Below are 16,395 nucleotides of genomic sequence, written 5' to 3'. Positions count from 1 at the left end.
AAAATTACAAAATTATCTATGGGAACAAAATTTTCTAGGGGAATAAAATTTTGACCAAAATTTTCTATTGGAATAAAATTTTGAGAAAATTTTCTATAGATATAAAATCTTGACAAAATAGTCTATAGATATATAGATATAAATTTTCTACAGAAATAGAATGTTGGCAAAATTTTCTATGGGAATAAAATTTTCTATAGAAATAAAATTTTGACAAAATTTCTATAGAAATAAAATTTTGACAAAATTTCTATAGAAATAAAATTTTGACAAAATTTTCTATGGAAATAAAATTTTTCTGTGAGAATAAGATTGTGACAAAATTTTCTATAGAAATAAAATTTTGACAAAATTTTCTATGGAAATAAAATTTTGACAAAATTTTCTATAGAAATAGAATTTTTCCAAAATTGTCTATAAAAATAAAATTGTGATAAAATTTTCTAGGGTAATACAATTTTCTATAGATATAAAATTTTGACAAATTTTCCTATAGAAATAAAATGTTGACAAAATTTTCTATAGAAATAAAATATGGAAATAAAATTTTTCTGTGGGAATAAGATTTTAACAAAATACAATTTTGACAAAATTTTCTGTGGGGAAAAAAATGTTGGCAAAATTTTCTATAGAAATAAACTTTTGACAACATTTTCTTCAGAAATAGAATGTTGGCAAAATTTTCTATAGAAATAAAATTTTGACAAAATTTTTCTACGGGAATAAGATTTTGAAAAAATTTTCGGTGGGAATAAAATTTTGACAAATTTTTCTATGGAAAAAAATTTTTGGCAAAATTTTCTATGGAAATAAAATTTTGGCAAAATCTTCTATAGAAATAAAATTTTGACCAAATTTTCTAAGGGAATAAAATTTTCTATAGAAATAAAATTTTGAATAAATTTTCTATAAAAATAAAATTTTGACAAAATTTTCTACAGAAATAGAATGTTCGCAAAATTTTCTATGGGAATAATATTTTGACAAAATTTTCTATAGAAATAAAATTTTTACAAAATTTTCTATAGCAAAAAAAGTTGACAATTTTTTTTTTACAAAATTATCTATGGGAACAAAATTTTCTAGGGGAATAAAATTTTGACCAAAATAGTCTATAGATATATAGATATAAATTTTCTACAGAAATAGAATGTTGGCAAAATTTTCTATGGGAATAAAATTTTCTATAGAAATAAAATTTTGACAAAATTTCTATAGAAATAAAATTTTGATAAAATTTCTATAGAAATAAAATTTTGACAAAATTTTTTATGGAAAGAAAATTTTTCTGTGAGAATAAGATTGTGACAAAATTTTCTATGGGAATACAATTTTGACAAAATTTTCTATGGAAAAAAAAATGTTGACAAAATTTTCTATAGAAATAGAATTTGAACAAAATTTTCTATAGAAATAAAATTGTGACAAAACTTTCTAGGGTAATAAAATTTTCTATAGATATAAAATTTTGAAAAAATTTTCTACAGAAATAAAATTTTGACAAAAATTTCTATAGAAATAAAATATTGATAAAATTTTCTATAGAAATAAAATTTTGACAACATTTTCTATAGGAATAACATCTTAACAAAATTTGATATGGAAATAGAATGTGTAAAAAATTTTCTATAGAAATTAAATTTTGCAAAATAAGATTTTTGTGTTTGGTAGTTTTGTGTTTGTAAAAATTTCTCCAAATTTTTATAGATTATTTTTGGCTCGAGTGGCAACCGTGCTGACTATTGAGTCCATTGTCATACCATAGAGATGAATTTCGTTCTTTCGCTGGATGCTGCCTGATTCAATGACGCGGGACTTTCTTTTCATATCCGCACGTTTTTTCCCATTACGGTAAAATCACTTATGGAAGTTTTGCAACACTCGGAAATGTCACCAGCTTTACTGGGAATGGATAAACCACTGTTTTGGATGCTTGATGGAAACTGGGATTGAATCCATGACCCTTTGAAGTTCGCCCATCCATCTCCATGCAATCTAACTGCACTGAAAACTATATTCCTAATATGAAAGAAAAATTTCTTTAAAATAAAGAAAATTTCATTAAAGGAAAGTTTACAAACTTTGCTTTAATTTTTTTTAAATTTAATTTAGGATACGAATCATTGAAATTTGCATCTCTCCTTTTAGGTCGTAGCCTTTGACAAATATGTCTTTGAGCCAAATTTGACTTAAAATCTTTGACTTAAAGAAATATTGAAACTTTGATTTAATGAAAAAAAGCTTAAATTATGAACTAAGAGTTATTTTGAGGACTTTGCTTCTTCTTAACACTGTCTTTCAATTTTAAAACAGAATGCCTCATATTGATTAACTTGTAGGCTTTTGTCCTCGTGGTAGCTGTATGCGTGATATATTCATTTCCTTCAACGTCATCAAAGCTAACTCAAATGAGCTTATTATTGAGCAATTTTTAAAAGTAGAGTGACAAAACTAATACAGAAAAAATGTGTAAAATATCCAACTGTAAAACCAAATCATAAAAAATATTTTCTTTTATTATTACAGAAAAAATAGACAACAACAAAATTCACAAAAATAAAAAAACGAAACCAAGTGTAAACAAGAAACTACTCAAAATTTTCACCACTATTTAGTGACAAATTAGATGTGAACACGATTTTAAAATGAGAAGGTGATATGAGAGGATAATACATGAGGAGCTAAGTGAAACGAACATTTGTGAAAAACATAAAACCATTTGGTTTGCATATATACATCACTCAGTTTTGTGAAAATCAAGAAAACCCAAAAAAAAGAAAAATAAAATCGCTAGTGCTGTGAAAATTCTCTATCACAAAACATTCGTCATACGAACTTCGACACAACTGGACTTCAAGTCGCTGTCATTAACACCGCCATAGTTCCATATTGCTGTGCTGTGGCCTTCATCCATGAGAACTGTAAAACGGAAATCCAACTATCATAGACCATTAGTTGTCCTGATGACACCACCGTTTGACAAAACTAAATAATTAAAGGCACACCGACAATTCCAACAATTAAATATTGAAAATGCCTCCGAAACGTCGACGTCGTTTCCAAGGTCTTTATTACCATTCATCACCACCCAAAGGTAAGTGAATCGAACATATCGACATATTTATAGAATGCTACATTCTAAAATTATATACCCATGCTTTAAAAAATGGAATAATAACCATGTCGATGTCAGTACTCTATAGATTCGATTGAAATCCATAGAAAATAAAATAATTTATTTTTAAATGACAACAAATCGTAATCATTCTGAATATATGGGGTATTTCGCGAAAAATCGTGCTATCGGGAAATTTATGGATTTCTATAACTTTTTCTTCCTTCGTAACGAAGAGTCATGGATTCTATCTTAGTTGCGGCCAAACACGAAGTTGTTGTGGTTTATCCTCACTACACACAAAATTTTTTTTTCTGATTCAATCACGAAATTAATTGATCCAATTAATTTTTTAATTGAAATGTCTTCAATCACAGTAATGATAGTATCAATTAAAAAATTAATTGACAGTCAATTAAAAAATTAATTGATCCAATTAAAAAATTAATTGATATTATTAATTTGTGTGATTGATTTTTGTTTCAATTAAAAAATTTGTTGAATCAATTAAATTTTTAATTGAATATTTTTTAAAACTCAATTATTTAAAACTCAATTAAGATTTTAATTGGAAAAATGTTTGTGAAATTTTTTTCTGTGTAGGGATTATATTGACAATCAAATAGGCGACTCTTAAATGTTCAGAGTTTTTTTTTTTAATTTTTGTAATCATTGAAAAGTTGACTTTTATGTTTGAAGGTCATTTTATGTGAACTATAAAATGACCTTCAAACATAAGCGAATAAGAGGAAATCGTTACAAATGTGTTTTTTAAGTCGCAGTATTATGCATAATTATGCAATTATAGGATACAAAATTTACTCAATATTCAAATTAAAAAAGTAAGTAAATAAATAAATAAAAGAAAGATCATAATGTAAAATATAATTATATAATATAATTATCCCTCGAAAAAATTAGGACACGAAATTTGCGTCCATCCTTTAAAATCATCCCTGTTTTAATATAAAGGAAATTTTCAAATTTTTTCAGGTGTCGAGTTTTTTTGAAACAAAATAATTAGTTTTCTCAAGTCGAACATATGGGATATTCTATGAAAAATTCAGTAAATGGCAAATTTATTGATTTCCATAACATATTTCTCCACAATTATTGTGGTTTATCCTTTCTAGGGATTATATTTTTTAAAGTCGACTTTTCAAATTAAATAAAAAACAAGTAAGGAAAGTCCAAAGTCGGGCGGGCCCGACTATATTATACCCTGCACCACTTTGTAGATCTAAATTTTCGATACCATATCACATCCGTCAAATCTGTTGGGGGCTATATATAAAGGTTTGTCCCAAATACATACATTTAAATATCACTCGATCTGGACAGAATTTGATAGACTTCTACAAAATCTACACTAGGGTGGAACACAATATTAGTAAAAAAATATGGCAAACATTTAAATCTGAAGCTATTTTAATGAAACTTCGCAAAAGTTTATTTATGATTTATCGCTCGATATATATGTATTAGAAGTTTAGGAAAATTAGAGTAATTTTTTACAACTTTTCGACTAAGCAGTGTCGATTTTACAAGGAAAGTGTTGGTATTTTGACCATTTTTGTCGAAATCAGAAAAACACATATATGGGAGCTATATCTAAATCTGAACCGATTTCAACCAAATTTGGCACGCATAGCTACAATGCTAATTCTACTCCCTGTACAAAATGTCAATTAAATCGGAGTAAAAGATTGGCTACTGTGGTCATATGAGTGTAAATCGGGCGAACGATATATATGGGAGCTATATCTAAATCTGAACCGATTTCAATAAAATTTGGCACACTTGACTATAGTACTAATTGTTCTTCTTGTGCTAAGCTTAAGACCCTAGCAGTCATAGTTACAATTATATTTATAATTTTATTGTAAATGTAATTAATTGATAAATAAATAAATAAATCTTCTTGTGCAAAATTTTAAGCAAATTAGGGTAAAACTCTGGCTTCTGGGGCCATATAAGTCCATATCGGGCGAAATATATATATGGGAGTTATATCTAAATCTGAACCGATTTCTTCCAAAATCAATAGGTTTATATTCTGAGCCAAAACACATACTTGTGACAAATTTGAAATCGATTGGACTAAAACTGCGACCTAGACTTTGATTAGAAAAATGTGTTCACGGACAGACGGACACGGCTCTATCGACTCAGGAGCCCACCCTGAGCATTTTTGCCAAAGACACCATGTGTCTATCTCGTCTCCTTCTGGGTGTTGCAAACATATGCACTAACTTATAATACCCTGTTCCACAGTGTGTCGCAGGGTATAAAAATTATAATAATAAAAATTTAACTTTTTAAAAAATAGAAATGCCCTCTTTACAATACCTAATTCGTGATGGAGTTAAATTGTTTAGTGTGATTGGTTTTTATAGTGAAACATCCAAAGTGAACAGTTTTCGTGGAACTCTAGCTATACTATCACAATAAAATTATATATTATATGTTGGATATGTTGACAAAATATTCATATACAGTTTTCATTGTATTTGTCTGTAAACTCATAATCGGATATAGTTGGCGAACTAAACCACAGCAAAGCCAGGAAAACACATATGTATCACAGCATAAATAGTTAAAATGATACTAATACACGGTGGCCACTCGTGCCAAAAATAATCTACCAAAATTTGAAGAACATTTTACAAAAAATGTACCAAATTAAAAAAAAAAAATCTTATTATGAAGTTTGTTGATAAATTTTATGTAGTTAGTATAAAACTATGTGAATGCAAATTTATAGAATGTATAGAAGATTTTGTCCAATTTTGTTATACCCTGCTCCACACTGTGGAACAGGGTATTATAAGTTAGTGCATTTGTTTTTTATAGAAATTTTGTCAAAATTTTATTTCTCTAGAAAATTGTGTCAAATTTTTTTTCTATAGAAAATTTTTTTTATATAGAAAATTTTGTCAAAATTTTATTTCTGTAGAAAATTTTGACAAAATTTTATTTCTATAGAAAATTTTGACAAAATTTTATTTCTATAGAAAATTTTGACAAAATTTTATTTCTATAGAAAATTTTGACAAAATGTTATTTCGTTTTGTTTTGTTATTGTTGGTTTTGTTCCTTAATCATTGTTGTCGTTTTCTTGATTTCAGCCTAAAATCAAGAAAACGACAACAAAATTTCTATAGAAAATTTTGACAAAATTTATTTCTATAGCTTTCTTCCATTTCATTTCATTTATTGAATGGTATTTCCAGTACAACAAGATTACATCTTATAAATTATAGTACTGGAGCAACATGGTTAGATTATTACAGTATTGTTATTAATATGTATTAAATTAAATTTAATTAAAATAACATATAAGTATACATAACAATATTCTAAAGTGTATTAGTGTGAAAAAAAAGAAAAATTTAGCGTCCCCAATATTAAAATATTTCACATGATTGAATAATATTCCAGAATATTCCTCTTGAACCGTTGTGTATTAGTTATTAGCTGCAGCTCATTAGGGAGTTGATTCCAGAGACGGATCGTACTAATAAAAAAATGTCTTTCTGATGAGTGACGACGGTGTGCGATTTGTATAATGTTTTTTCCTCTTGATGATCGGGCGAACATCAGGTTGGCATATAGATATGAAGGTTTACTGGTGTGAATTATTTTATGTAACAATACTAATGATTTGCAAATTAAGTATCTTTCCAATGGCAACTTCAGTATCAGTAATGAGTATTGTGAGACTCTGTCAAATCGTCTCAAACCAAAAGCATATCGTACTGTATTGTTAAAAGTAGTTTGAAGTTTTCTTTTGTCAGTTGTATTTATATCAGCGAATACTTCAGAAGCATACAGTAAGGTTGGTAATATGTAGCTTTTTACTAACTGTATTCTAATATTCAGTGGTGTGAAGTGTTGGGTAGTCCACAGATTTCTAAGCATTGAATATACTTTTCCACAGGTTGAAGAAATATGGTCAGACCAGGTAAGATTCTTATTAAAAATTACCCCAAGATTCTTTGCTTTATCCACAATTTCAATTTGTGTGGATCCTAAGTAAATGTTGACGTTATCTCCTATGTCAACATTTCTGTTTCGGATTAGAATTGCCTTCGACTTATTAGGGTTAAGTATTAAACAGTTCTTTGAGGCCCAATTCAGTATTCGTTGCAGGTCTGCGTTAAGATTCGATACACAAGTCGCAATGGAATTCAGTTTGCATGAGGAGTAAAGCTGTACGTCATCAGCGTACATTTGAATATGATTATGCTTGATTTGGTCAGGTAGATCATTCGAGTATATTGAGTAGAGGAGGGGTCCAAGGATTGATCCTTGCGGTACCCCCCTTGGCAGTGGAAGGAGTAAAGAGTTTCGCTTTCGCCCGATTTACACTAATATGAACACAGAGGCCAATTTTTTGCTCCGATTTAGTTGAAATTTTGCACAGGGAGTAGAATTAGCATTGTAGCTATGCGTGCCATATTTGGTTGAAATCGGTTCAGATTTAGATATAGCTCCAATATGTAGCTTTCGGCCGATTTACACTCATATGACCACAGAGGCCAATTTTTTGCTCCGATTTAGTTAAAATTTTGCACAGGGAGTAGATTTAGCATTGCAGCTATGCGTGCCAAATTTGGTTGAAATCGGATCAGAATTAGATATAGCTCCCATATATATGTTTTTCTGATTTCGACAAAAATGGTCAAAATACAAATATTTTCCTTGTAAAATCGCCACTGCTTAGTCGAAAAGTTGTAAAAATGACTCTAATTTTCCTAAACTTTTAATACATATATATACACGGATGAAAAAGACTGTTTTTCATATGTTTGGCTATAAACATTATATGTTTGGAACACAAATTTTTAAACACAATATTTTTGAGTGCAAGCATATAATGTTCATAAACTAGCATAAAATGTTTGGGACATATATGTTAATATGTTAGAACATATTATGTTTGGGACATAAAATGTTTGTAAATATAATATGCTTGGATGCAAACATATATTAATTTAGAAATAGCCTATAAACATATATGTGTTTAGTAGCTTGGAGCGCTATTTAACAGGGAGCGATATTGAATTAAGTTGGTGGTTGTTGCTTGTTATTACAAAATTAACATTTTATTTTTCCTTGGGCAATTGATCAGCTACTTCTTTGATCCTTACAAACTGTGTGGTCCGCTGTTCGAATCCCCGTCCGGCAAAAGGTAAAATTAAAATAAAAAAATCATAAAATTGAATAATTACTTCTACAATGTTTGTATTACAGAATTGGACAGAAACAAAATTTTGAGCATTCAGGTCGAAAACCTATGTTGTTAGCACCTATATTACCTGTTTATTTTCATAATTCATTATGATTGTAAATATATAAATAAATAAATAAAATTTTGAGCACAATATTGTTTGGGAGAATTTTTTTTAAGCATATAATATTTTTGGGTGCAAAATGCTTCAAACATATTATATGGTCACATAATAACATATTGTTTTTTGGAAGACAACATTATTGAATTTGGAAGCAAAAATACAAAATGTTTGGAACTTAGACTACCCAAACATATATTGTTTAGACCAATATGCTTTCAAACATATATATTGGAAGAGATCAAACATATAAATGTTTGGGCACTACCCAAAAATATATATGATTGAAGCAAAATATGTTTGGGAGTATATGTTACAGAAGCGATTTTTTGTGAGCGTGTATCGAGCGATAAATCATAAATAAACTTTTTCGAAGTTTCCTTAAAATTGCTTCAGATTTAAACGTTTCCCATATGTTTTACTAACATTGTGTTCCACCCTAGTGCATTAGCCGACTTAAATTTTGAGTCTATAGATTTTGTAGAAGTCTATCAAATTCTTCCAGATCGAGTGATATTTAAATGTATGTATTTGGGACAAACCTTTATATATAGCCCCCAACACATTTGGCGGATGTTTTATGGTATCGAAATTTTAGATCTACAAAGTGGTGCAGGGTATAATATAGTCGGCACCGCCCGACTTTAGACTTTCCTTACTTGTTTTTTCTATAGAAATTTTTTTCAAATTTTTTTTCTATTGAAAATTTTGACAAAATTTTATTTCTATAGAAAATTTTGACAAAATTTTATTTCTATAGAAAATTTTGTATATATACAATTTTGTCAAAATTTTATTACTATAGGAATTTTTAACAAAATGTTATTTCTAGAGAAAATTTTTTCAAAATTTTATTCATATAGAAAATTTTGTCAAAATTTTATTTCTATAGAAAATTTTGTCAAAATTTTATTTCTATAGAAATTTTTGTCAAATTTTTTTATTTCTATAGAAAGTTTTGTCAAAATTTTATTTCTATAGAAAATTTTGTCAAAATTTTATTTTTATAGAAAATTTTGTCAAAATTTTATTTCTATAGAAAATTTTGTCAAAATTTTATTTCTATAGAAAATTTTGTCAAAATTTTATTTTTAAAGAAACATTTTTCAAAACTTTATTTCTATAGAACATTTTTTGAAAATTTTATTTCTTTAGAAAATTTTGTCAAAATTTTATTTCTATAGAAAATTTTGTCAAAATTTTATTTCTATACAAAATTTTGACAAAATTGTAATTCTATGAAAATTTTGTCAAAAGTTTATTGCTAAGAAAATTTTGACAAACGTTATTTCGAAGAAAATTGTTGGTTAAAATTTTATTTCTATAGAAAAGTTTGGTTAAAATTCTATTGCTATAGGTTATTTGGCAAAATCTGCCAAACCATCAAGAATTTTACCAATCTATCAAACAGTAACCGTGTACTAATAACGGTGGCAAATACCATGTTGGAGGTACACGTGACATTGATTCGGATCAAGTTCAACGAAATGCACATCGTACTGGCTATTATCTGGATAAAAATTTGAAAATATCTCGTGTTGCCACATATATCAAAATAAGGGCTCAGGGTAGGAGTTCCAAAAGCTCTTGTTTTTGCCAAATGTAGAATTGATAATAGACAAGTTCACAAACCACAATATGACATTGGATCTTCCAGATAATGACCTTACCCAACCAATACTAACTTTAGTCAATTTTTCACAAAATAAAATTTAGAAAAGCATTTGGCATTCGTTTGTTCCTTTGAAGTCGTCCTTCGATTTGTCTTAACCGAACTGAACAGTGAAAAGTGTTTGCTAAACCAATATTGCCAGCCATAATGCCTTAATGTAATTTTTCCATTTATTTATCTTTTCACGGAAACTAAAATGAAAAACAAATATCAATAAAGGTAACATAATTGTCTCAATTATTATTTGAATAAATGAATTTACATATAAGGATATACAAAATTCCCCGAAGCTAACGTGTAAACATGACTTAATTGCCAATTCAATCTGCAAAGTGTTTTCGATAATTTTTTATTTCCGCTTGACATGCGAACCCCTACTACATTTAATTCTCGTGTAGTTGGTGTTGTTTTTTGAAAAAAAAAAAAAAATATATATTCAAGGGAAATTCCCCCATTTTGTAGTCTTATTTCGATGATACCCTAAACACGCACAAAATAATATGCAACGTTATGGAAAGATAATAAAAAACGCGTACTTTGCGTGTTGACCTTGTGTTGAGATAGAGTGGATAAGGTTAACCAAGCTCTTGGTGGTTTTGCCTACGCCTATATGAAATTTCTCACTAATATTTAAATTAGTAATATTTCAGATATTTCACCACCATCACATATGAATATTTTGGGTACTACAACATTTTCGTTTTTTTGGCAAAGTGGCAACAAGTAGTTGGAATACAAAGTTTTGAGGGGATTTTCACAATACTTATTGAGAGAATGTAAATGCTACGTACTTAGGATAATGGGTTGCCACACCAATAAACTTTTGAGGAAAAGAATTCGCTTTTTTCCCTGTTAAGTGGTTCCGTGTTTTCTATAATTCATCCTCGAATCGACCCAATAATTCTGTATTGTATACTCTTGAGATCGTTTTACTTTTCTCCATCTTAGTTGTTGCCCATCGCGTGTCCGATCGAGAGGATAGCCTTCATCTTCTTTGGAATACCTTCGCTTTGATCTCTCTTCGTGGTAGTTTGTGGTATCGTCTTTTTTTTGTGACCTAAAAATTAGGTTATTTTAGGTTTGGTTGAAGGGAGGATTTAGGTTGCCCTGCCTTATGACAGATGACATACATCTAGCCAGTATTCGCCTTGTAGTGCGCTCTAAATTCTTCTTTTCATCGTTCCTTTCTTTTATCCCAGGAATTTTTATATGAAAAACTTGTTTGGCTCATATCTCCTAAACTATGCGTCCTAGAGCGAAAATGACCTTAATCCATGATCTACCCAAAAAAATTGAAAATTCCACCCAAATCCTGAAAAAATTAAAATTTTTTTATGAAACACTTGTTTGGCTCATATCACCCGTGGAGCCACCGTGGTGCAATGGTTAGCATGCCCGCCTTGCATACACAAGGTCGTGGGTTCGATTCCTGCTTCGACCGAACACCAAAAAGTATTAAAAGCTTCTCTAAGTGGTTTCACTGCAATGTGGAACGCCGTTCGGACTCGGCTATAAAAAGGAGGTCCCTTGTCATTGAGCATAACATGGAATCGGGCAGCACTCAGTGATAAGAGAGAAGTTCACCAATGTGGTATCACAATGGACTGAATAGTCTAAGTGAGCCCGATACATCGGGCTGCCACCTAACCTTGGCTCATATCAAATTCAAATTCCATCAAATTCCTGAAAAAAATGAAATTTTTATATGAAAAACTTGTTTTGCTCATATATCTTAAACTATGCGTCCTAGAGCGAAAAGGAGCTTAATTCATGACCACCCCCGTCCTAGAGCGAAAAGGACCTTAATTCATGATATACCCAAAAAAATCGAAAATTCCATCCAAATCCTGAAAAAATTAAAATTTTTTTATGAAAAACTTGTTTGGCTCATATCTCCTAAACTATGCGTCCTAGCGCGAAAAGGAGCTTAATTCATGACCTACACTATAAAATCGAAAATTCCATCCAAAACCTGGAAAAATTGAAATTTTTATATGAAAAACTTGTTTTGCTCATATCTCCTAAACTACCGTATTAAGGAGCCACCGTTAAGCAATGGTTAGCATTAGAGGTGTGCACATATAACGAAATTGTCGTGACTCACGCTCATGGCAATGGCGTGAGTGTGCGTAAGCGTGATTAATAAACCAAAATTTCGTGCGTGAACATGAGTCACGAAAATAATATCTTCGTGAGTGTGTGTGAGTAAAGAATTACGCTCACGAAAATAATCCTTCTCACCAACATAAAACGATTAAGATTTAAACTCATTTACAATTTTAGTGATACCTGGGATGTTAAGAGTGTAAAAACGCTCTCGATTTGAATAATGCTCATGATTTCAGACACGGCGCTAAGGTAAATTACTCAAAAACTATTTGTGAGTCACAGTATTTTTCAAGAGTCACGACATTTTCGTGCGTGAGTGTGTGTGAGTACAAAATTTCTTTTCGTGAGTGTGCGTGAGTCCTACCAAACAATATCGTGCGTGACTAAGATTTTCCCGTCGAGAGTGTGCGTGAGCGTGAGTAAACTATTACTCACGTGCACACCTATAGTTGCATGCCCGCCGTGCATATAAAGATCATGAGTTCAATCCCAATTTTGACCGACCACCAAAAAGTTTTTCGGGGGTGGAATATCCCCTTCTCAGTAATGCTGAGTGTATCAAGGCTTCTCTAAGTGGACTCGGCTATAAAAAGGAGATCCTTGTCACTGGCCAGTACTCACTGACAAAAGAGAAGTTCACCATAGTGGTATCACAATGGACTGAATAGTCAAAGTGAGTCTGAAAATAACCTGAGTCCCAGCTAGACCAGCTCCCGTATCACCTCTTCACCTAGCTGGTTAGTTTTTTGCCTAGTAAAGCCAGAGCAGCCACAAAGGTTGTGTTCCGAGATCTCATGATCCTTAAAACATGCACGGTCATTATTCTCATGACCTTCCTGAATGTCGTCGTAATCTCCTTGAGTAGTTCTCCAGTCTTGTTCTTATCCATGACCATTGCACTGGTTCACATCATTTTATGAGTCTCCTGCGCCCATTGATCCAACTCGGCTGACTTGTGCGGATCCTGTCGTATTCCGATTATTCGTTGACCATGCCTTTGTATCACAATACGTTTCGCGATCGAACCATATTTTCTGCTATTGCCTTCACGGCCTCGAGTTATTTTTCAGCCTTTTAACACATTCTGCCTAATGGAATTTGCTGTGGTCGAGCAATCGGAATAGGATCTCGGTATCTGGGTCCTCCACATATACACCAAGTCCCGTCCTCTCACCCTTCTTCGATCCATCGGTGTAGCAGTATTTCCCTGTTCTTGGGTCCATTTTTCCAGGACCACCTTACAGCTCATATTGTCATGCGGCCAAAGATTTAATGTCCTTAAAATACAAATGCGAATTTTGCTTAGCGTAGAAGATGCATTTCTCTGATATATAGTTTGTTTTTCTGATACAAAAGTCGATAAACTTTTCAATGAAGTCGTTTTGTTCTTATAGTTGAAAAATGGAAGAACATTTTGTTTCACTAAGGTCAATTTGGCTTTAACAATTCTGAACGTTCCTCAAACCTAATGAAATCGTCCTTAGCTTTGTCGACTTTTAGCTTCTTAGCTACAAAGAAAAGAGTTTAAAAATAGGAAAATTTTATTTCTTTAGAAATTTTTGTCAATTTTTTTTAGAGAAAATTTTGTCAACATTTTTTTATAGCAAATGTAAAAATTTTATTTCTATAGAAAATTTTGTCAAAATTTTATTTCTATAGAAAATTTTGTTAAAATTTTATTTATATAGAAAATTTTGTCAAAATTTCATTTCTTTGTCGACTTTTAGCTTCTTAGCTACAAAGAGGAGTTTAAAAATAGGAGAATTTTATTTCTTTAATTTTTTTTTTAATTTTTTAGGAGAAAATTTTGTCAAAATATTATTTTTATAGATTTTATTTCTATAGAAAATTTTGTCAAAATTTTATTTTTATAGAAAATGTTGTCAACATTTTATTTCTATAGAAAATTTTGTCAAAATTTTATTTCTATAGAAAATGTTGTCAAAATTTTATTTCTATAGAAAATTTTATCAAAATATAATTTCTATAGAAAATTTGTAAAAATTTTATTTCTACAGAAAATTTGATCAAAATTTCATTTCTATAGAAAATTTTGACAAAATTTTATTTCAATAGAAATTTTATCAAAATTTTATTTCTATAGAAAATATTGTCAAAATTTTATTTCAATAGAAATTTTATCAAAATTTTATTTCTATAGAAAATATTGTCAAAATTTTATTTCAATAGAAATTTTATAAAAAATTTATTTCTATAGAAAATTTTGTCAAAATTTCATTTCTTTGTCGACTTTTAGCTTCTTAGCTACAAAGAAGAGTTTAAAAATAGGAGAAGTTTATTTCTTTAGAAATTTTTGTAAATTTTGTTAGAGAAAAATTTGTCAAATTTTTATTTTTATAGAAAATGTTGTTAAAATTTTATTTCTATAGAAAATTTTGTCGAGATTTTATTTCTATAGAAAATTTTGTCAAAATTTTATTTTTATAGAAATTTTGTAAAAATTTGATTTCTATAGAAAATTTTCTAAAAATTTGATTTCTATAGAAAATTTGCTAAAAATTTGATTTCTATAGAAAATTTTGTCAAAATTTTATTTCAATAGAAATTTTATAAAAAAAATTATTTCTATAGAAAATTTTGTCAAAATTTCATTTCTTTGTCGACTTTTAGCTTCTTAGCTACAAAGAAGAGTTTAAAAATAGGAGAATTTTATTTCTTTAGAAATTTTTGTAAATTTTTTTAGAGAAAATTTTGTCAAATTTTTATTTTTATAGAAAATTTTGTTAAAATTTTATTTCTATAGAAAATTTTGTCAAGATTTTATTTCTATAGAAAATTTTGTCAAAATTTTATTTTTATAGAAATTTTGTAAAAATTTGATTTCTATAGAAAATTTTCTAAAAATTTGATTTCTATAGAAAATTTTGTCAAAATTTTATTTCTATGGAAAATTTTGTCAAAATTTTATTTCTATAGAAAATTTTGTCAACATTTTATTTCTATAGAAAATTTTGTCAAAATTTTATTTCTATGGAAAATTTTGTCAAAATTTTATTTCTATAGAAAATTTTGTCAACATTTTATTTCTATAGAAAATTTTGTCAAAATTTTATTTCTATAGAAAATTTGTAAAAATTTTATTTCTACAGAAAATTTGATCAAAATTTCATTTCTATAGAAAATTTTGAGAAAATTTTATTTCAATAGAAATTTTATCAAAATTTTATTTTTATAGAAAATATTGTCAAAATTTTATTTCAATAGAAATTTTATAAAAAATTTATTTCTATATAAAATTTTGTCAAAATTTCATTTCTACAAAAAATTTTGTCAAACTTTTGTTAGAATTCTACCAAGCATGGCAATCGTTTTCACCTACCGTCTCCCCTATTATCCTATAATGTTTCGTCATCTTTAGTATTTTCGTCCAACCACCCAACATCTTCAACCATGGAAGTGGTTCGTCTAAATCTCAGGTGCATCTCAACGAAACTCGTTACACAAATAGTTGGTGGTAGCCATCGAAGTAAGAGAGTTACCGTATTCAGCACTTTAACATCCTTTGTCCTGTAGCTACGCTCTTTAATGTCCAAAAATCGAATCACCAACGGCTATTTATCATTTTCCGTTTATCTTAATTTAAAGAAATGTATCCTTCATAGTCAGCAAATAAGGTTAATTGGATCAGAATTTCTTTCAGTGTACAATAATCCAGAAAATCTTTTTTAGTATCCCACATAACAAATTTGAAAGCATTACATACCGACCAGTTACTCTATATTGAATTTTCCATGAAACTGTGGTGTTACGAAGAACACATCGGATATCCCCAAATCCATTACCACAGTCTCATGAAAAACAAAATTTAATTGTCTCTCAGAACTTTTTTGTGAGTTCATTAATAAGGAAAAGGGCAAATAAATATAAATTTAACATTAAATCACCATTATTAAATACCATTTAATTACACGATTAACAAAGTGAAATTAAGTGGAAAAGGAACCATACATTCCTGAATATGGTAGTTGTTTAGATTTCTTGGTTAATATGTAGAAATTAAGTGAAAAGTAGATGGAGTGGAACATAGTGGCATTTAATAGGGGTTTCATAGGAGTGATAGATTTGGCGCATTTTTCATGTGGTTGTTAGAGGGTTGTCGATAGATATAATCCATCTAAGCTATA

General features: G+C 29.1%; 1 protein-coding gene across 10 annotated transcripts in view; it reads left to right on the top strand.

The window, feature by feature from the left end:
* The window catches only part of LOC142238071 (uncharacterized), a 126,664-nt gene that overhangs the window by 28,399 nt on the left and 81,870 nt on the right, over window positions 1–16,395 (top strand). For all 10 annotated transcript variants that reach the window (XR_012722633.1, XR_012722639.1, XR_012722638.1 and 7 more), the window contains exon 2: window positions 2,527–3,094. Coding sequence is in view for 2 of the 10 variants with exons in the window: in XM_075309597.1 (XP_075165712.1) it covers window positions 3,034–3,094 (61 nt within the window). In the remaining 8 variants the exon portion in view is untranslated. The remainder of the gene's footprint in view (window positions 1–2,526; window positions 3,095–16,395) is intronic.

Source organism: Haematobia irritans, chromosome 5 (genome assembly GCF_050003625.1).
Source record: "Haematobia irritans isolate KBUSLIRL chromosome 5, ASM5000362v1, whole genome shotgun sequence".
In the NCBI taxonomy this organism is placed as follows: domain Eukaryota; kingdom Metazoa; phylum Arthropoda; class Insecta; order Diptera; family Muscidae; genus Haematobia; species Haematobia irritans.
This window is presented reverse-complemented; position numbering and strand designations above follow the sequence as displayed.